This window comes from Phyllostomus hastatus, unplaced genomic scaffold (genome assembly GCF_019186645.2).
Source record: "Phyllostomus hastatus isolate PE091 unplaced genomic scaffold, TTU_PhHast_1.1 phas_contig_37, whole genome shotgun sequence".
In the NCBI taxonomy this organism is placed as follows: domain Eukaryota; kingdom Metazoa; phylum Chordata; class Mammalia; order Chiroptera; family Phyllostomidae; genus Phyllostomus; species Phyllostomus hastatus.
The window spans coordinates 7,370,612-7,391,612 of record NW_025333867.1 but is presented as its reverse complement, the minus strand read 5'-3'; the positions used below and the strand labels follow the sequence as shown (position 1 = coordinate 7,391,612).

The 21,001-nt window shown below is 37.3% G+C and overlaps 1 protein-coding gene across 6 annotated transcripts in view; it reads left to right on the top strand.

Annotated features, from left to right (window-relative positions):
• The window catches only part of MAK (male germ cell associated kinase), a 105,461-nt gene that overhangs the window by 65,734 nt on the left and 18,726 nt on the right, over positions 1 to 21,001 (top strand). For all 6 annotated transcript variants that reach the window (XR_006786010.1, XM_045841625.1, XM_045841626.1 and 3 more), the window contains exons 9-11: positions 3,588 to 3,899; positions 8,457 to 8,629; positions 11,572 to 11,720. Coding sequence is in view for 5 of the 6 variants with exons in the window: in XM_045841625.1 (XP_045697581.1) it covers positions 3,588 to 3,899; positions 8,457 to 8,629; positions 11,572 to 11,720 (634 nt within the window). In the remaining variant the exon portion in view is untranslated. The remainder of the gene's footprint in view (positions 1 to 3,587; positions 3,900 to 8,456; positions 8,630 to 11,571; positions 11,721 to 21,001) is intronic.

The following is a 21,001-nucleotide window of genomic DNA, read 5'->3' as shown; positions in this document are numbered from 1 at the left end:
CTTAATATTAATTAATTAAAACAAAAGATTTTTTTTCTGAAAGTTTGTGCCAAAATGTGTGTGCATTATACAAGGGAGCACATTATACATGGCAAAATGTGGTAAATCTCTAAAGGTAAACATTCATGCAGGCTAGTGCAGGCTAGTTAGGAAGACACCTGCTATGGTAGTAAAAAGGCTTCTCTGCAAATCATTTGATGACTTTCCGATGTTCACCTTTGAGTTAGATTCTTGTTCACCCTCCCACAGGAGGGCAGTACATACCGCTGAAAGCTTGGCCCCTCTGTGACTACACCTTACATTGTACCTCAAGTCTTACAGTCTTTAAAACACCATGCTTTTAAATTTAAAATGTGGGCTTAATTTAACAGGTTAAATTAAAATGTTATATTAAGATTATTGTTTCCTTCCTATTATTTAAGTATAAATTCATTGTTAAAATTACCAAAAAATTATTTGGCTTTTTAAAAATTTAACTTGAGAAAATATTTTCTAAATATCATATGGAAGAACAAATGGGAAAGAATAGTCAAGACAGGTTTGAACAAAAATAAGTAGTTGAAAGATGGTGCTAGGGGGACAGCTTGCCCTATCAAATATGAAGTATGTAACGTGATGATGACAAAACATCATCACGTTACCTTCACTTATGCTAGTGAAGGTACTAGCATAAGAATTGACAAATGGCTCAGAGTTACAAAGGCTTAAAGTCAGTATGAGGTAAACATGGCACCATAAATTGGAGGGAAGGGAACGGGAACACTTCAGTGAATCCTATTGGGACAATTAGTTAACTCTTAGGGGAAAAGTAAGTTTAGGTTTTACTTTTTACCATACCTTACAAGTAAATCACAGAAGTTTAAATAATGGTGGGCAGGGGTGTTAATAAACTATTGAGAACTAAAGAAAGTATAGGTGAATATTTTATCTCAAGGTATGAACAAGATGGGTATAAAAGTAATAGAAGAAAACACAAATGGAAAACTCAGAAGATGTGATTATAAAAATTAAAATTTTTCTTACATAAAAATCTTTAAAAGGGCAATTATTTTTAACAAACAGTACAGTGTATTTTCTAATGTTTCTAAATATTCATTACTTTTGTAACAAAAATATAATAAAAATCTTTAAAATGTACCTGAAAAAATGGGTATGAGATGTGAAAAAATCACAGAAAAAGAAATTAGAATTACTAAAAACTCTTTTTAAATCTCCAACCCTTGTTCATGGTCATGAAATGCAAATGAAATACTATTTTTTACCTATCAAATTAACAAAAAATAAAAGTAGTTTAAAAGCTATTTCTCTAAGTATTAATGGAAAACAATTTTGCAATATCTATAAAGAGCCTTAAAAAAACAGTCAGAAAGTTGGGTAAAGATTTATGCCCAAAGATGTTCAAAGCTATGTTAAGAACTTTTCCATGGGAAGTATAAACCTAAATATTGCCAGGAGAGCATTTAAAGCATATACACCCTTAATATGGACTGTTATGCACCATTAAATTGAAATTTTTTGAATAACTCTTTCAGAGAATTCTTAAGCTCAAGTGCTAAGTGTAAAAAGTGAGCTATTTATATGTGTAATATGATTGTATTTTAAAAATATGTAACGCCTGGCTGGCATAGCTCAGTGGATTGAGTGCGGGCTGCGAACCAAAAAGTGTTGCAGGTTCGATTCCCAGCCAGGGTACATGCCTAGGTTGCAGGCCATGACCCCCCAGCAACTGCACATTGATGTTTCTCTCTGCCTCTCTTTCTCCCTCCCTTCCCTCTCTAAAAAATAAATAAATAAAATCTTTAAAAAAACAAAAAAATAAAAAATAAAAATATGTAACTAGAAAGGTATATTCAGAAAAACATTTAAATGTGACCCATAGTTTCCTCTTGGTGTTGGCATTGGAGATTATTTTAATTTCTTTGTGACAACTTTCCAAACAGTACTTATTCTATGTAATGAACAAATATTCCCTTAATAAACAGGAAAAAATAAATTTATTTTTAAAAAGATTCTCTTAAAGGATGGTAGCTGGTATATTAAAGGCAAAAAATTGTTAGAGATGAAGCTTTGAAATTGCAAAACACAGTCATAAAGGTCCTAGCTCCAAAATGTGCACTATTAATGTAGGAGTATTGACATACTAATTAATGTGACTTAATTCAGAATTTGAGGGCCTTCTGTGCATCAGGTACTGATGTATTTAAATTGTGTGTATTTGTTGAGTTCCATTTAACAATGTCAGTGTAATTAATACACAATCAGTTTTGTGGTAGGTGACATCTTAATACCTTTTCACCTCTGCTAAAATGTACCTCCATACCTATAACCTTCTTCACTATTTTGTAGCCCTGCTTCTTAGTGTAAATAAGGAGACTTAGTTAGGGAAAGGTTAAGTTACAGGATCAGGGCCAATGTACTGAGCTGCCTCCTTCCCTTACACACCTGAGAAGTTAGCTGGGGGTCATGGCTCTGCTCATATAGGGTAGAGGTACAGAAAAACAAGCCTTGGCTCTCTTAAAGAGCTCCTCCCCCGCTTCCCAAACACAAACTCAGCAGAACTGGGAACTTCCCTCCTTCATCCAGGCACATGACCCTGAGGAGAGGATCGGTGGCCATAGCCCACCTGCACAGAAGGCTTCATACATTTCTCTAGACCAAGTTTCATCAGCCTCAGCATTGACAGTTCTGACCAGATAATGCTTTGTTGTGGGGACTGTTGTGTTCACTGCAGGATATTCAGAAGCATCCTTTGCAGCATGCCTAGATGCCAGTTGCATTTCCTGCCCCCAAGTCATGACAAAAAATATCTCCAGACATTGCCAAATGTCACCTGAGAGACAAAATCACCCCAGTTGAGAACCACTGCTCTAGACTGTCACCCAGACAGTCATCAGGGCTCCCCACCTCCAGCTTCATGCAGTAGTAGGAACTGGGTGACTGACCTTGAAACCCAAACAACAATCATTTTTATTAGTATTTTTATATTTTCTTCCTATGAATATCTTCTCTTTGCCGGTGTATTGATGAATATGCTTTATCATGTATGCATTTGTAATTTTCTTTCTTAGAATTTTTTTATTGTAGTAGATATGGTATTATATTTAGCCTAAGAGTAGCCCTGAATTTTATTAACACATAGAGTTAACCATTTTTAAATAAACTACATAAAAGATTTTTAAACTCATTTCTTAATGCCTTTGGATGGACTCTAAACCATAATCAGTGTCTAGCATTTTAGCTTAAATTGATCACATCAAAATTAGCCAAAGTTTATAAGCTAAATTTTGTTTTCATACAAAATCTTAAAACAAATAGAATAATTGCTTTGCCTGGATGTTAAAATTACAAGTGAATTTTACATTCTTCCTAATAACTTACACTTTATTTCTCCTGAGAATGTTCTTTCTCAAATCATTTTTTCCTGGTTATCTTTTTAAAGTTACCTCATGGGGAAAATAGACACTCTCTAAATCTTTGAAACTTACCTGGACTAGTGATACACACCTAGCCCAGTGTCAGACAGTAGTTTATATGTAATAAGTTTAGATGGAACCATTTTACATTTGTTATTTCCATGCTTTTTATAGGCATTGAAACACCCATATTTTCAAGTTGGTCAAGTATTAGGCCCTTCCTCACGTCATCTGGAAACAAAACAATCTGTAAATAAGCAGGTACAACTGCTAGAATTGAAGCCATCTTTAATTGAGCTAGAACCTACCCCTCTGCCAGATGTAAATGATCAGACTGCTGGACAGCCCCAGCCAAAATTTGGCCACCAGCCACTGCAGTTCATCCAGCCTCCACAGAACACGGGTGTCCAGAAAGCGCCAAAGCAGCAGAGCCAACAGAAACAGCCTCAGACACTATTTCCAAGTATCATCAAAAACATGCCAACTGTAAGTCACCCATGATGCTTTTAGATGTAATAGTTTGACTAGCTCAAGTAGGACTTGGTTTCTAGGCATTCCTAAAAATGTCAGGGAAGATATAAAAGATTATTCTGTGTCAAAGCCTCTGCTTCCTCTGTCAGGAGCTTGGCATGGGATAAAATTCTAAAAAGAAAAACTCAGAGTGAATGTCAGAAAGGTTACATGCTGTGGACTTTCTCTAACAGTTATTTAGGTTCAAGAGAACTCCAAGAAAAATTGAAAAGAATCTGGGACAAAAGAAAGCTGGTAAGGATTTTAACAGTAGTTTTATACTGTTTTTAAATGTTAATAAATGTGAACAGAATGTTTTTTTTTCTTAAGTGTCAGGCATAATATAAAATTTCCTCTTCCCATTTCTTTTGTTCAGAGAGCTTGTCAGGTGCCATATATTTTAATGGTCTCCTGAAGAGGTATACCATACTCCCAAATGCATTTGTATTCTTGGCATTTTAGAACTGAAAGACATCTTAAAGAACCCTGTGTCTAATTCCTTATCCAGTCCTGCCCCCAACAGCAGTAGTCACAGTCTAACATATTACTGATTCCTTGTTTCTTATGTGTATTGTTTATTATCTGGCTATTCCTACTAGAATGTAAGCTCCATGAGGTCAAGAATGTTTGTGTGTTTTATTTACAGACCCAGACTTAGAACAGGGCCTGGCACATAGTAAATTCTCAACAAATGAATGAATGAGCAATTGCCTACACTATCTTTAAATGACCTCCAGGATCTTGAGGAATCCACATATTCTGACTATTAGAAAGTTCTTCCTTAAACTGAGCTAAAATCTGGTTTTCTTTGTCTTTTAGCAAAAGGTAATCACTCTTCTAGAAAGGCAGCCTTCCAGATATTTGAAAATACCCTTATATCATCTGCTCTTTTCTCCTGGAGAAACATCCCAGTTCCTTCATGTGCTCCACATATGACATCGTTCACCAGTGACAGTAACCTTTGATTCCTGTGTATGAAGCTGCCTTTGAGTCCCCTCATGATCCTGCTCCACTCTTAGAAAGAGGCTGCCAGCACTAGGAGCAGAGAGCAGGCAGGGCATGAAAAACTGGATGAATCACCTCCAACATTCCAGAACCACATGTCCACTAGTACCAATGAGGATTACATTTGTTTTTGTTTTTCTTCTTGTTTTTCTTGAAAGGCACATCAAATGTAGACTCATACTGAGAGGGAAGGAAAAGAAGTTGATATTTGAGTAGCCACTAAGTGCCATTCACTCTGCTAGGCCCCCCAGTATGCTTTTGCTAAGTTAAAGTACCCAATAACCTAGCCCTAAATTTTTAGATAGCAAATAAGTTCCAGAGTTGGGATTGAGTATTTTGTCAACTAAAATTCCTAAGTCTATTTTTTTTGTAGGTGCTTCTGCTAAATCACATATTCTTAACTTTCTTTATGTATTTGATCTCTAGGATTCAAAAATTGCAGGAACAAACTTTTACCTCTTAAATTTCTAATAAGTATTTTTAAACCCTTATTTTGTCTTCTCAGTTTAACCATTCTGCCCAGATTTTCACCAGCTATGGATTTGTTCAGTTGTTCATTTGTTTTTGTTTTCTTCTGTACCTTCGTACTGAACGATGAGCCCTTGGGCAGGCCACTCGAACCTTCTGGCAGATTGACTCTGATCATTAATCAGTGCTCTTGGCCATAACAAAATACCATAGACTGGTGACTTAAACAACAGAAATTTATTTGCTCACAGTTCTGGAGGCTGGGAAAGTCCAATATCAAGGTGTTAACCAATTTGATTCCTGGTGAGAGCCCTCTTCCTGGTTTGTAGACTAGACCTTCTTGCTTTGCCCTTACATGGCAGAGAGAGAAGGTAAGCTTTCTGAAGTCTCTTCTTGTTAAGGCACTAATTCCCATCATGAGGGCCTCTCTCCCATGACCTTATATAATCCCCAGTTACGTCCTAAAGGCCCCATCTCCCAATACCATCACAACGGTGTGTAAATGGACGGGGAGGTGGACAATAAACATTCAGTCTGTAACAGTACTGGTCCACCTTTGTTGTCCTTTCATTACTTCATTATAGCATGAAACAGCCTTTCACCTACGTTGTTGAAGTCCACATAGACTACATGTACTCATTTGTCTTTCATGGGAAATGGTGGCCAATATGATCTACCACTTATTTTACTCAATGCTCAAAAACTTGCCTTTAATAACTAATTTTAGAATCTCTTTCCTCATCCTGTACCAAACTTATTAATATAGAGTTTGTGAAAATTCACTTTCTACTTCATAAAAATTATATTTGCCCCTTTCCGATTTTCTCAGACATACAAGACTACTTGGTATTACTGATGTTGTTTAGCAGCATACAGCAGCAGCTCCCTAAAATACAATTCAACTGAAATAAGGGTCTTGAACTCAGCTAAGTATAACTTTTGATTAACTCGACTCATCTGGGGCTTTAAATCATTTTATTCTCCTTCGTCTGGAGTTCATGCTCCTTGACAAAGAAAATAGTGTAATAGAATTTGGCAGATAACACTTTTTGTCATCATCCATCACTATATCATCAGCTTCAAGAAACAGCATATTCATTTTTTAAGCATCTTCTTGCTCACAACATAACTGTATTTGCTGACCTTGCTTCCAAATTCCCTAAATTTCAATTGCCTTTTGGATTTTTCAGCTTACATGTCCCCAGCCCACCCCATGTAAATTTGAGTTAAACTACTCATTGTTTGCCCCAAGCCAAGTCTTCTTACTTGTTTTTTATTCCTTTTTTTTATCCTTGCCTGGAGATCTGTTTATTGATTTTAGAGAGAGGAAAAGGGAGGGAGGGAGAGAGAGAAAAACATCAGTGTAAGAGAAATACATCAGCCGGTTGCCTCCTGCATGTACCCTGACCAGGGATCAAACTTGCAACCTAGGGTGTGTGCCTAGGGTATGTACGGGGATCCTACCAGCAACCTTTTGGTGTACAGAACAATGCTCCAACCAATGGAGCCACCCAGTCAGGACCCTCATTCCTTATTTCTGAGATGATTGGACTCAAACTTTTAAAGTGTCCTGACCTTTTCTCCTGTATCCACTAGGATTACATGTAGTGACTTATGACAGAAATCTGACCACTTTGACTTAAACAATAAGGGGTTGTTTTTCTTTCATAAAAAGAAGTCAGGTAGTGGGCAAGCCAGAGCTGGGCCACTTGTAAAAAGAACCAGATGCTTTTGTCTTCTTGTTCTACTACCCTTAGCAAGCAGCTTTTATACCTACAGACATAAGATGATTGCTGCTCCTGTGGGCTTGCACCTGCTGTCTGGAAGGAGGAAGAGTGAAATACACTGACACAGGATAGCAGAGTCTAAAAATGTCCCTCCTGTGAGCCCCTTCCAACAGACTTTTACCTACAGCACACTAGCTAGATCATGTCACATGGCTACCTATTGCTGCAAGGAAGGTTGGGGGTTTGGATATTTTAACAGGGCATGTTGCTGCACTGAACAAACTATTAGTAAGGAAAAAGGGAAGATTGGCTCCTGGGTGGGCAAGTAGCAGTGTCTGCTACATTCTCCTTTGATCTCTGCTCAGATAGACTGAAAGTCCAGACTTTTTATTCTTTGTTAAAACAAATGTATTTTTTTCTGAGCATTCCAACCACTCTGAATCTGTTGCCCTTGTCACTACCTGCCACTAAAATTTTAAAGGCATCCTGTATGAAGCCTGGCCTTTCTAGCATATTGCCTTTATTGCATCACTTTTTCTTTGTTTTTTTTTCTCAAAAACATCCAGTATTCTCCATTGCCCAGAGGATGACTGCACTTTCTTAGGCCCTTCATAATGTAACATTAGTGTGTTTTTGCAACCCTGACTTCTGCTACTTCAGCACAAACCATCCACTTCTGTAAAATTAGTCTACCTTTTTTTCTTGGAACAAACTCTGGCACTCTCCTGTTAAAAAGCCATACTTTGTACATGTTCTCTTCAAACTCTAGAATAATAATAACTATAACAACAACAGCAATAATAATGTCTAACCTTTAATATGCCTATGTGCTAGGCCCTATCATAAGGACTTTCAGTGTATTTTACTATTAAATTCATAAACACCAATTCAGGTAAATACTATATGTTCCCATTTAAGGAGGAGGAAACAAAGACTTTGAGAAGTTAAGTCACTTGCCTAAAGAGACACAGCTACACATGGCAGTTTTCCAAATTACACATCAGTGAGGAGTCAGTTTTGATCCTAAATATTCAAGTCTCCTTCCAAACCAGATTCACAGAGATCACTCCCTTTATCAATTCCTGTTATATTTTTGACATGTGCTACTTGTATTTATGTTAGTACTTTCATGTGTGTTTGTGTGTGTATACATACATATACACATATATTTATGTGTGTGCGCGTGTGTGTGTGTGTGTGTGTGTAGCTCCTTAACTATGTGGAAGACTCCTCGAGAATGGGGACTCTTAATATCAAATACAATAGCTTGTGCATATAAAAGGCATTCAGCAAATGATTAAAGATGATGATGATGACTGATTTTCCACCACAGAAGCCAAATAGCACGCTGGGGCATAAAAGCGCTAGGAGGCGTTGGGGTCAGACTGTGTTCAAGTCTGGAGATAGTTTGGAAGAGTTTGAGGACTGTGACTTTGGAACCTCCCATTCCAACAAGTCAAGCATGAATGTTTTCAAAGAAAAGAGGAGAAAAGATTCTCCATTTCGGTAAGATTTTAAATTCCTCTGGAAAGTATATTTATCATGCATCAACTTTATTTTACTCATTAAATACAAATGAATGTAGATATTAAAACTAACTTACCTTTGAAAAGGTAAGACTCTTGATACCTCATGGTCATGACTCTCAGTATTAATGACTGAGTGTCACAGGTGTATGGAGGAAGGGGTTTTTGTTAAATCTTCAGTGTGCCTATTGAATTATGATCACCACTGTTCCCATTTGAAATTCATATGCCTATTAGCAGAAGATAGAGCACACTCCGATGGTGTCCGTCCACATTCAAGTATTTCTTTGCTTGCTCTTCTAAACTTTTTTGATCATTTCCTGAACTTTTCCTGAATTTTAATATCTCTGTCAATTCCTTTTCTTTTCGTAAGTTGAATCATCATGAATGTGTTATTCAACTTTGAAGTGAGGGTGGGTTAAATTTTGGTGAATGTTTTGGGAAAACATTTTCCTTTTTTTTCCCTCTTTGAGAGGAATAAGGAAAAAAGATGTGACGTGAGTCAGAGAAATTTATCCGATAGCTGTTTGGTATTAATTATATAGTGGAGAAATCTTCATTTTTGGGTATACGTACTTCTGAAGGTACATGAAAACTCTCCAAGGGGGACATATACTTGGATAATTCCTAGTCGATCAATTTCTAGATCCTTGAGTTACACAGTACTCCTCCCTAAAATATGTGAGCTGGAGAATAAGCTTGCTAATCCACCTTCCACGTTGCAGAGAGCTGCACCTCTCAGCCATTTCAAAGCTTGCATGCCATAAGGGTTTAACGACCTGTGTGGTGCTAAACAAAGGGAGAAATCAGAAGACTCCCACCTTCATCTCAAAAGGCTTTCTGTCTTTCCTTGTCTTATGCTATTTCTTTTAAGGGGAAAAGCCTGCCTTAGAAATAGCATATTTTAGTATGTGTTGGAAAGCATGGAGATTCAGAACCACTTTAGGGACCAGAGCCTAGTGATGCTTTATTTTTTTAAGGGTACTAGAAATGTTTTGTGAAACTGTCTGATTTATCAAAACCTATGGGTAGAAATTATACATAATTTTTGAAGATTCAGAGTATTTTATGTAATAAGGTAGTTAAAAACTTATTTTGTCAAGTCATACCATGAAATATTCCAGTTACAGTCAGTTCTCCTATTTCATCTTATAGAATATTTACTGTTTTGATCTGCTATTAATAAGTACCAAGAAATAAAATTGTTTAATTTATGATGAAAAATTATAGACTTCAACTTAAACATGTACAGGGAGCTACATAGTTGAGTTTTTTTGTTTAAACAATTATTTGCATCTGGGAACAAGAGTTTGAAGACCGTTGGTGTAAGCTGTAGATGACTTGAAATTTTTTCTTTTTAAACCCATGTCATTCTAATTACAGCTGAACTTTATCATATACAGGGATGGTCAAAAGCATGTTAATAATAACAAAAATAATACAATAATTAATAAATAATACAAGAATAAATTTTGTGTACTTACAAGTGTAAACCTACTTTTGCCTACCCCTGTATTTTTAGGGTAAAAGATGTTTGAATCAAAACCTATAATTAAGATCAGGTTTGTGGTCTATATACTTGATTCTGGCAAGGGGACTATTGGTAAAAATTTTCAGCATCAACTTTTCCTTTGAAATTCTTTAGAAATAGAGGAACTATATAATAATGAAATGTAAATGTAGGTCTTCCATTTTAGTTTTTGGGTATTTTTAAATGGCCTTATATACTTTAAGCACATAATAATTATTAATATACTACCATTTATTAATCACCTACCTAAATTTTATTTATAATCTTCATATTTCAGTAAAAATATTTGCAGAATAGGATGCTAGACCTCAGAAAGGTTAAATGAATAGGCTGCCCAAGGTTAGATGAGGCTTAATTCAAGTCCAGATCTCTGTCTTTTCTGCACCACACTATCTCTTAAGCAACAGGCACTCAAAAGCTTGGTGAGCTGAATGGACTCTGCTGTTCTCTACTCAGTTTCTCAGGCAGCCTTGTCTTCCCATAGAGAATACAGAGTACCAAACACTGGAGTGTTAAACCTTTACTTAATGGTTATCTTCTTTTAAGATATTTATACTAATTAATATTTATACTTGTATTCATACTTGGTAGACATTTACTAAGTATCTAGATGGTATTAAAAAGATGTATGAACATGATATCATCTGTCTTCTATTCATTAAACATACAGAAGCAGAAATAGGACCTTCAAATATCTATTAAGACAGAGTATTTATTAAGTACCACTAATGAGCGAGCTGCAGGGCACTCTAAGAGCTCTGTTGGTGGGCACTTTGAGGAGGAGAGGAAAGTCCTTGTAGAGTAAGCAGTTTTGAAAATGAGTAGAATTTCAGCAATTGGTGTGACTACAATGAGCTGAGGGGAAGGGAAAGAAGTCAGAAATGGATGGGACTGCTCCTAATGAAGGGGGCCTAGTTGTGTCTAGGGATAGCCCAAAGTGGGCTGGGGGAGCCAGCAATTCAAAGGGCCAGCCAAGTCCATGTCAGTCTGCAGAGGGGTCCCAAACAACCTTACTGATTATACATATACCGGTGACATTGGCTGTGATTGGCTTCCCTTTCCTTGTGCCCAAGTCTTCTTACATTATAAATCCACAACTGCAACAGTTGTAGGGAAGATAGAAACATTTATACAGACAGTTTGCTGCTCAGTTAGGAAGCTTTCTGTCATGTAATGTCTAGTATTAGACATGATTCTGTGCCCTGGTTAGTATTTATTGGGGGGGAAAGGTCATCAGTTAGTATTCCTACGAACAAAAGAACTATGATGGAAACCATTAGAGTGAGGTCACCTTGACTATTTTGAAAAGTTGTACAGAGAATAGGTGAGACCATAGTAGTGTCATCTTCTCATTTTGCATGCTGTAATACTACCTTATGTTGACTTTCAAGGCTTCCAGAGTCAGTACCGTCAGGCTCCAACCACTTACCAGGAGAAAACAAGAGCTTACCTACTGCTATTTCCCTAAAATCTGATTCTGAATTGTCAACAGCTTCAACAGCTAAACAATACTACTTAAAACAATCAAGATATCTTCCAGGTAAGTAGACAAAATAAAATGCTTACTCCTACCAACTATATAGATAAGTCAGACTCAAGTGTCCTGAACCTTTGTGGAAAGGGCACCCTTGAAATAAAAAGTATAATAACAGTGCTCTTTGCTGGCTCAGCCTTGTCAGTGCTTGTTATCAAGTACTTTTCTGGGCCTCCTGCCTTTGTGAAGCCTGCTCAAGAAATGCCTAGCAGCCAAAAATCAAGATAAAGAATATGACTCAAAATAATAGCCCCCTCCGCCCAACCAAAGCTATGCCTTTAGTAAATGCTAAATTTTATTAAAACAATTTTGCACCCCCATTACAACTTTTTATAAAATGTAGAATTTTATACTGTTCCCTAAATGATGTGATACATGTTTTCTAAAGATCGTTTGAATTTCTGAGTAGAACATGCTAGGGTCACAAGATGGGCAAGGAGGTTGGTCAAGAAGCCATTGAATTCGTCTTGGTAGAGAGGATAATTTCTTATTCCAGAATGGTAAAAGCAGATAGGGAAATGGGTAAAATCTAGTCTAGATGTCTTTCAGTAGTGAAACTGACAGGACCTGCTGATGTGATTAGCATGGGTAACGATAAAGAACGGAAGGAATTAGTGTTGGCTTCTGGATTTTTGACTTGGCAACTGGGTGGATAATGGTGACTTTAACTGAGAAAGGGAGGATTAGGAGAGGACAAGAATGTGGAAGTAGAGAATAAGGAGTTGAGATTGGGATGCCTATTTTTTTTATTGTTGTTCTATTACAATTGTCCCAATTTTCCCCCTTTGTCCTCCTCTGCCGCCCAGCCCATCTCCCGCTCCCACCATCAATCTCCACACTGTTGTCCATGCCCATGGATCATTCATACATGGTGTTGGGATGCCTATAGAACAACTGAGTTGATGTATCTAACAGACAATTGGATATATGAATCTGGAGCTTAGGAAAAAGATCTAGACAGATGGTGAATTTACATTTTACCTGAAAGGAGAATTTTCTCCTGAAAATTCACTTAAAAATTCAAGTTAGTTGAAAGGAAATCAAATTTTAAATCACTGTGTATCTATACAGATACATCTTTAGTTCAGCAAGAGGAAGAAATGATAATTTTTCTCTGTGCTGTTGTGGAAATGGTCATTTACAGGTTTCTGAACATAGTTAGGCCATTTGGTTCATATGAGAAAGATTTGCTTTTCACATTTAAGCCTCCAGAAGTAAGCTACAGTCTTCACTTCCCAGAATTGTGTTTAGGAAGCAAGGGTAAGGAAGATGAGAGAAAAGGTTGAGACTGGATTGGTAGCAAGAGATTGATGCATAACATATTTTTCTGGTTATATGGTTACCTTTTAGGCAACCATATAAACTTCAGTACTAGAAATCCAATAGGAATTCATTCCTGTTGTCAATAACTGAGTAGAGAAAAGAATGAAACTAAGTAAAGGGTTTAGAAATGAATGGGGTAGAAAACAGAAGACACGTGGATATGTAACCAAAAACAGGTCCAGCTGCCTGCTGCTACGAAAACCAATATTCAAGAGGCAGGTGCTGATGTAAAGGAAAGGGTTTATTTTCAGATGCCAGCCACCTGGAAGATGGGGGACTCATGTCTCAAATCCTATCTCCACATCTCAGTGGAGGCAGAGACTTTTATAAGGAGGGAAAGAGAAAGCAAAACAAAGAGATCAAGGGGAGGAGGTTGAGAAGTTCTCCACCTCCACTAGCACAGCCCATTCCAATAAGGCAATTGATGTCTTACTGCCAGTGTGTCTCGTCCTGCTTTAGTCATCCTGGCTCCATAGCATCCTGGCTCCACGGTTGAAGGTCAGCAAATCTCCTGGAGTTGGGATGCCTAAAGGTCAAAGTCTGTCTTTCTGGGCAGTTAGTTCCTAGGATTCTTATACAAACATGCTGTTTATCTACAAGCTACATATTAGTCAGAGTCAGCACTTACAGAAAAAATGTCTAAAGAATGGTGGGATGGGTTACGGTTTCCTACGGTTACTGTTATACACAACAGTAACAGCAATATGTTATGTTTTCACTGTTACCGACATATAGTTAGGCACAGATGTTGAATAAGTTGCAATAAACCTATGGAGAACTAATCACAGCATTTAGGATACACTTCTCTGCTGATTAGTAAGGAGGAAGACACTTCCTGAGAGAAGTTGAAGAGATTGGCATGAAGTTATCGAGGTCAGAGCTAAAAAGATAACTGGGTATTTGAAGATCTAAGTGTGATAAACACTTGTTGTAGTTATAAATCCTTCTAGGGGAGGGGAGTCAGCTGGCACGTAGTGGATGAGCAGCACTTTTCATGCAGAAGAAGGGGGAAAACACTCTAGGGCCTATAGGGAGCATGCACATTCATTTCTTAATTCTGTTGATTCATTTGTTTGTTTTTTTTATTTATTTTATTTTTAATAGTTTACTTTTATTGTATTTTTACTCATTTTATTCATTCACTCAGTGATAAATAATAAGTACCTAATATGTGCCAGGTATTTACTGTTCTAGACATTGATATACAGGGTGGGGCAAAAATAGATTTATAGTTAGTATGGAAAATAATACATTAATTAATAATATAAGAATGAACTCTGTGTTTTATATACTTATACCTGTAAACCTACTTTTGCCCCACCCTGTATTTATATAGCATATACAATACATTGAACAAGAGGGACATGGTCCCTGCTCTCTAGAAACTTACATTCTAATGGAGAAAGAAAAAGAAAATTAGCAGATAGTAGTAAATACTACTGTGAAAACAGGGAGATGAACTCGGGATGAGTGCTCAGTGAAAGGGGGGTAGGGGCCAAGGTCCTTGATTATCTAACATTTGAGCTGATACCAGAAAGATGAGAAGGAAGAGTCATGTGAAGAGCTGAGAAAAGATGTTTCAGGCAGAGGGGGGAAAGACACTTGCTTATTTGAGAAATAAAACAAAAGACTTCACATTTGTACTTTAATGGGCTTAGGAGAGAGTGGTATGAGGGAAGGTGGGGAAATCTGGCAGAGTTCAGATGATATAGTACTTGGAAAGCAGGGAAAGGAACTTGGGTTTTATTTGGAGTCCGGTGGAGGCCTTTGAGAGGACTTCAGCAGGTGAGTGAAATGTGATTTGTATATTAAAGAGACTCTTTGTATAAGGAATGGTTTATATGAATAAGACTAGAAGCTTGCGAGGCCATTTGGGAAACTACCGCAGTCCTCTGGGGGAAATATGATGATGATTTAGAGACAGATGGGCTCAAGATATAATATGGAAATGAACTTGCTGATGGATGTTGGTAGAAAACAAGGGAAAAGTGAGTTTGGGTCATTGAATCTTGAGTGGATGGTGGTGCTGTGTCCTGAGATGGGAAAGACTTAGGAGGAGCAAGATTGGGTGGGGAACAGGCAGTCATTCTTATCTGAGGGCTGACACACTGAAGTTGCTTGTGAAACTCCAATGTGGAGAGGCCAAGCAAGCAATTAGAGGGAAAGAGTCAGGAACCCTGAAAAGGGACCTAGTTCCAAGATAACAGATTGGGAGTCCCCGGTGACTCCCAGACAGTATTTAAAGCCATGCAATGAATAGGATTGGCAATGAAGAAAGACCTTGTGAGCTGGAACAGTGGTAGCAGTAGAGGAGGAGGAGCTGAGAAAGGGAAAAGGAAGCAGCCAAACAGATGAGGGGCAAACCCCACCATGGTGGTTTCCAAAGGCCAAGAAGGTGCATGTACCTGAAAGAGTTGCTTTCCCCTGAGCAGTTGGAATAAGGAGGATGGAAATGTCTGATTAGATTTGACAGTGGAGAGGAGCCAGGTGACCTTGATGAGCAGTTTCAGTCTCAAATGGGGAGGGAGATGTAGATTGGAATATGTTGAAAACTGATGAGAAATAAGAAATCAGTAACCAGAGACCTAAAATGGTTGAGGAGTAAGTTGAAGCAACACTAATCTCCTCCCAGGACCAATGTAGCATTACAACTAAATTGTAGAGAAATCATCCTTAATAGCTAATTGAACACTAGCTGGAGAGAAGCCTTATAACCAAAGACAGACAGAAGAAACCACTTCATCACAATTAGATTGGAGGGTAGTACAGAGGAGGTATGAGGGCTGGCGGGGCTCCCATGGGGAACAATTGAAGTTCCAGAGGGATATTTCAGCAGCCAGGGGTTCCCCTGACAAATATGAGGTCTGAACCCCAAGCTGGGCTCCCCAGCCTAGAGCACCAGAGCCAAAAGGAACCCAGATAAAATCCAGCAGTGAAAAGCAGTGGGGTTTCTGTCTATCAGAAAGAGATAGCTAAAAACACAGAGAGCTTCTTAAAGGGCCAATGCCAAAAATTTCATTTGTTGCCACTTACTCTGGGCTCCACCAGAGGAAGGGTTGAGTGGACTAGAGATGTGTGAGGACAGTCTGGGGTGGGTGGCTCTGGGGAGAGAACTTGAGGAATAACCACCAGGATCTCTTTGTGAAGTCATTCCCCACACTGCAGAAGCCATCTTTCTCAGGTAGGGCTCTCCCCTCCAAGTGGTATCAGCCTGAGGGGAAGCAATAGCCCTGTCCACAGGAATTACTCTGCCCTACCCTGTGGAGCTTAAGCAGGGCTGCAGGATACAGCTTGAGCCTATATCATTGATTAACTTTAACACGTAAGGTAGATCTCTAGGGGCTCAGAGATTTAGCTGACCCTCCCCCAGGCTCAGTGCTGGCAAAAGCCAGCCTTGGTGTACGGCCTCGTTCTTTCACACACAAACAGGCCCAGCAGAGGGGGCAACATGCTGTGAAACACTGATAGCTCCAAAAGGGTTGCCCAGGGCTAGTCACATGCAGAATCTGACAAAGGTCTGAACCAGAGTCTTTGCAGATACATACAAAGGTACAAATTAGGTACATACATACCTAATATATAGAAACAAATACAAAGAAGCAGCCCAAATGGGAAGACAAAGTAACAGATGCCAAATGAAAGAACAAGAGAATTCTTCAGAAGAGGAACTGGAAATGAAATGGAGGCAAGAAATTTATCAAAGAGTTTAGAGTAATGATTATAAGGATATTCAACAGCATGAAAAAAGACATAGAAACCATAAAAAAAGGACCTGTCAGAAATAATGCAATTTCTGAAATCAATAATACATTGGAAGGAATAAACAGTAGGTTAATGAAGAAGAGGATCAAATCAGTGATTTGGAAAACAAGGTAGAAAAAAATAACCAAGCAGAACAGCAAAAGGAAAAACAATTTTAAAAAATGGAGAGAGCTTAAGAAACATTTAGACAACATAAAGGGTAACAACAACTGCATCATGGTAACATCAGATTTAGAAGAGAACATGCAAGGGATTGAGAACCTATTTGAAGAACTAATGACTGAAAATGTCCCTAATCTGGTGGAAGGAAAAGATCTACAAGCCCAGGAATCTCAGAGTCCCAAACAAGTTGGGCTCAAAGAAGGCTACACCAAAGACGCATCATAATTATAGTGACAGGGTTAAAGACAAAGGGAGAATCCTAAAAGCTGCAAGAGAAAAAGCAGGTAGTTACCTACAAGATTGCACCAATTAGACTGTCATTTCATTTCTCAAGAGAAATATTCCAGGCCAGAAGGCATGAAATATTCAAGGTGCTGAAAAGCAAGGACCTACAACCAAGGCTACTTTACCCAGAAAGGCTATCATTTAAAGTTGAAGGAGAAATAAGAAGCTTCCCAGAATAGAAAAAACTAAAGGAGCTTGTTAACACTAAGCCAGTACTGCAGCAAATGTTAAAAGGCTTGCTTTAAGAAGAAAAAAGAGAAACAAAAAAGAAAATAGTCTTAACAATAAAAAGACTATATACATATCTATCAATCACCTTATATATAAATGCCTCAAAATGCTCCAGCCAAAAAACATTGGGTAACTGAATGGACAAGAATACAAGACCCATATATATATACTGCCTCCAAGAGACCCACCTCAGATTGAAAGATACACAGACTAAAAGTAAAGGAATTGAAAATGGTACTTCATGCTATTGGAAAGGAAAAAAGCTGTGGTAGCAATACTTATATTCAACAAAATAGACTTTAAAACCAAAGCCATAGTAAGAGGCAAAGAAGGACACTACAAAATGATAAAGGAAACAATCCAAAAAGGATATAACCCTTGTAAACATTTACACACCCAACACAGGAGCACCTGAATACGTAAAGCAAATCTTGATGAGCATAAAGTGAGAGTTCAACAGAAATACAGTTATAGTTGGAGATGTTAACATACCTTTGACTATAATGAATAGATCTTCCAGACAGAAAATCAACAAGGAGATAGTATCCTTAAATGACACACTAGATCAAATGGATTTAATTGATATCTTTGAAGCATTTCACCACAAATCAGAATATACACACTTTTCAAATGCACATGGAATGTTTTCTAGAATAGATCACATATCAGGACACAGAACAAGTCTTAATAAATTCAAGAAGATTGAAATCACATCAAGGATCTTCTCTGACCACAAAGCTATGAACCTAGAAGTCAGTCACAAGAAGAACACTGAAAAATACACAAAGACATGGAGGCTAAATAACATGTTATTAAACAATGAATGGGTTAACTATGAGGTCAAGGAAGAAATCACCTTGAAACAAATGAAAACAAGAGCACAACAATCCAAAATCTGTGGAAAACAGGGAAAGTAATCCCAAGAGGGAAATTCATTACAGTCCTATTTCAGAAAACAAGAAAAAGCTCAACTAAACCATCTAACTTCACACTTGAAAGAACTTGATAAAGAAACACAAACAAAACCCAAAGTGAGTAGAAGGAACTAAATAACAAAGATCAGAGCAGAAAAGTGAAGTAGAGTCTAAAAAAAAGATGCAAAAGATCAATATTTCCAAGAGCTAGTTCTTTGAAAAGATAAATAAGATTGACAAACCTTTAACCAGACTCATCATGAAAAAAAGAGGACCCAAATAAATAAAATCCAAAATGAAAGAAGTATGAACTGATACTAAAGAAATGTGAAGGATTGTTAAGAAAATATTATGAACAACTGTATGCCATCAAACTGGACAACCTGGATGAAATAGATAAATTCCTAGAAACATAGTATCTTCCCAAACTAAATCAGGAAGAATCAGAGAATCTAAATAGATGGTTTACACATACTGAAATAGAAGCAGTAATCGAAAAACTCCCAACAAACAAAAGCCCTGGACTTCACAGATGAATTTTACCAAACATTCCAGGAAGAACTAGCACCTCTCTTTCTCGAACTATTTCAAAAAATTCAACCGGAGGGAAGGCTCCCAAGCTGATTTTACAAGGACATCATTATCCTAATTCCAAAACCAGATAAAGACACTACAAAGAAAAAAAATTATAGGCCAATATCCCCGATGAACATAGACACTAAAATCCTCAACAAATATTAGCAAATTGAATATACCAATACATCAAAAAGATTATATACCATAATCAAGTGGGATTTATTCTGGGAATGCAAGGTTGATAAAACATTTGCAAATCAATAAATGTATTCACTACATAAATAAAATGAATGATAAATACCACATGATCATACCAATAGATGCAGAAAAAGCTGTTGATAAAATCCAGTACCCATTTATGACAAAGACTCTCAGCACGTGGGAGTAGAGAAAACATACCTTAATGTTATAAAGGCCATATACAACAGACCCGCTGCTAGCATCATACTCAACAGGCAAAAACTACAAATGTTCCCCTTAAGATCAGGAACAAAGCAGGATGTCTGCTTTTATTCCCTTTATTTAAGATTGTTCTGAAGTCCTAGCCCCAGCAATTGGACAAAAAGAAGAAATAAAGCTTATCCAATTTGGATAGGAAGAAGTAAACTGTCTTTATTTGCAGTTGACATGATACTGTACATAAAGAAACCCAAAGATTCCACCAAGAAACTACTAGAATTAATAAATGAATTCAGCGAAGTAGCAGGATACAAAATTAATATCCAGAAATCAATTGCATTGTCCTGTGTCACTAATGGAGTAACAGAAAGGAAAATCAAGAAAACAATCCCATTCACAGTTGCTTCAACAAAAATAATATACATAGGAATAAACCTAACTACAGATGTAAAAGACCTATGCTAGGGTCCTGGCAGGTGTGACTCAATGGATTGAGTGTCAGCCTGTGAACCAAAGAGACACCAGTTCAATTGCCAGTCAGTGCACATGCCTGGGTTGCAGGCCAGGTCCACGGGGGTGGGGGGTGGGGGGTTGTGAGAGACAACTGCACATTGATGTTTCTCACCCTGTCTTTCTCCTTCCCCCTCTGTCTAAAAATAAATAAATAAATCGGAAAAAAAGACCTATGCTTGGAAAATTATAAGACACTGAAGAAAGAAACTGAAGAAAATACAAATAAGTGGAAGCACATACCATGTTCCTGGATAGGAAGAATTAACATTATTAAAACATCCATGCTACCTAAAGCAATCTATAGATTCAGTGCAATTCCTTTCAATATTACAATGACATATTTCACAGAACTAGAACAATATTTCAAAAATACATATGGAACTACAAAAGGCCCCACATAGCAACAGTGATTCTGAGAATGAAAAACAAAGTTGGAGGAATCATGCTACTTAAAATCAAACTGTACAATGAGGCCATAGTAATCAAAACAGCGTGGCATTGGCATAAAAACAGACACATAGTTCAGTGGAACAGAATAGAGAGCCCAGTATTAAACCTACATCTTTACTGTCAATTAATATTTGACAGAAATTCAGCACATACAATGGGTTAAAGATAGTTTATTCAATGAATGGTGTTGGGAAAATTGGACAGATATGTGCATAAAAATGAAACTAGACCACCTTTTTACACCACACACAAGAATAAATTCAAAATGGATCAAAGACTTAAATGTTAGACCTGAAACCATAAAAATTCTAGAAACAAACATGGGCAGCAAAATCTTAGATATAGCTCGTAAGAATATTTTATTGGATGCATCTCCTCAGGCAAGGGAAAAAACAAAAAATAAATGGGGCCACATCAGACTAAAAAGTTTTTGTACAGCAAAGGAAATTATCAGCAAAATAAAAAGATATTCACTGAATGGGAGAACATACCAATTCATCTAATAAAGGGCAAATATTCAAAATTTATAAAGAACTTACAAAACTCAACACTAAATAAACAAACAACCTAATTAAAAAATGGGCAAAGAACCCGAATAGACAGTTCTCCAAAGAGGACATACAGATGGCAAATACACATATGAAAAGATGCTTAATGTCACTTATCATTAGA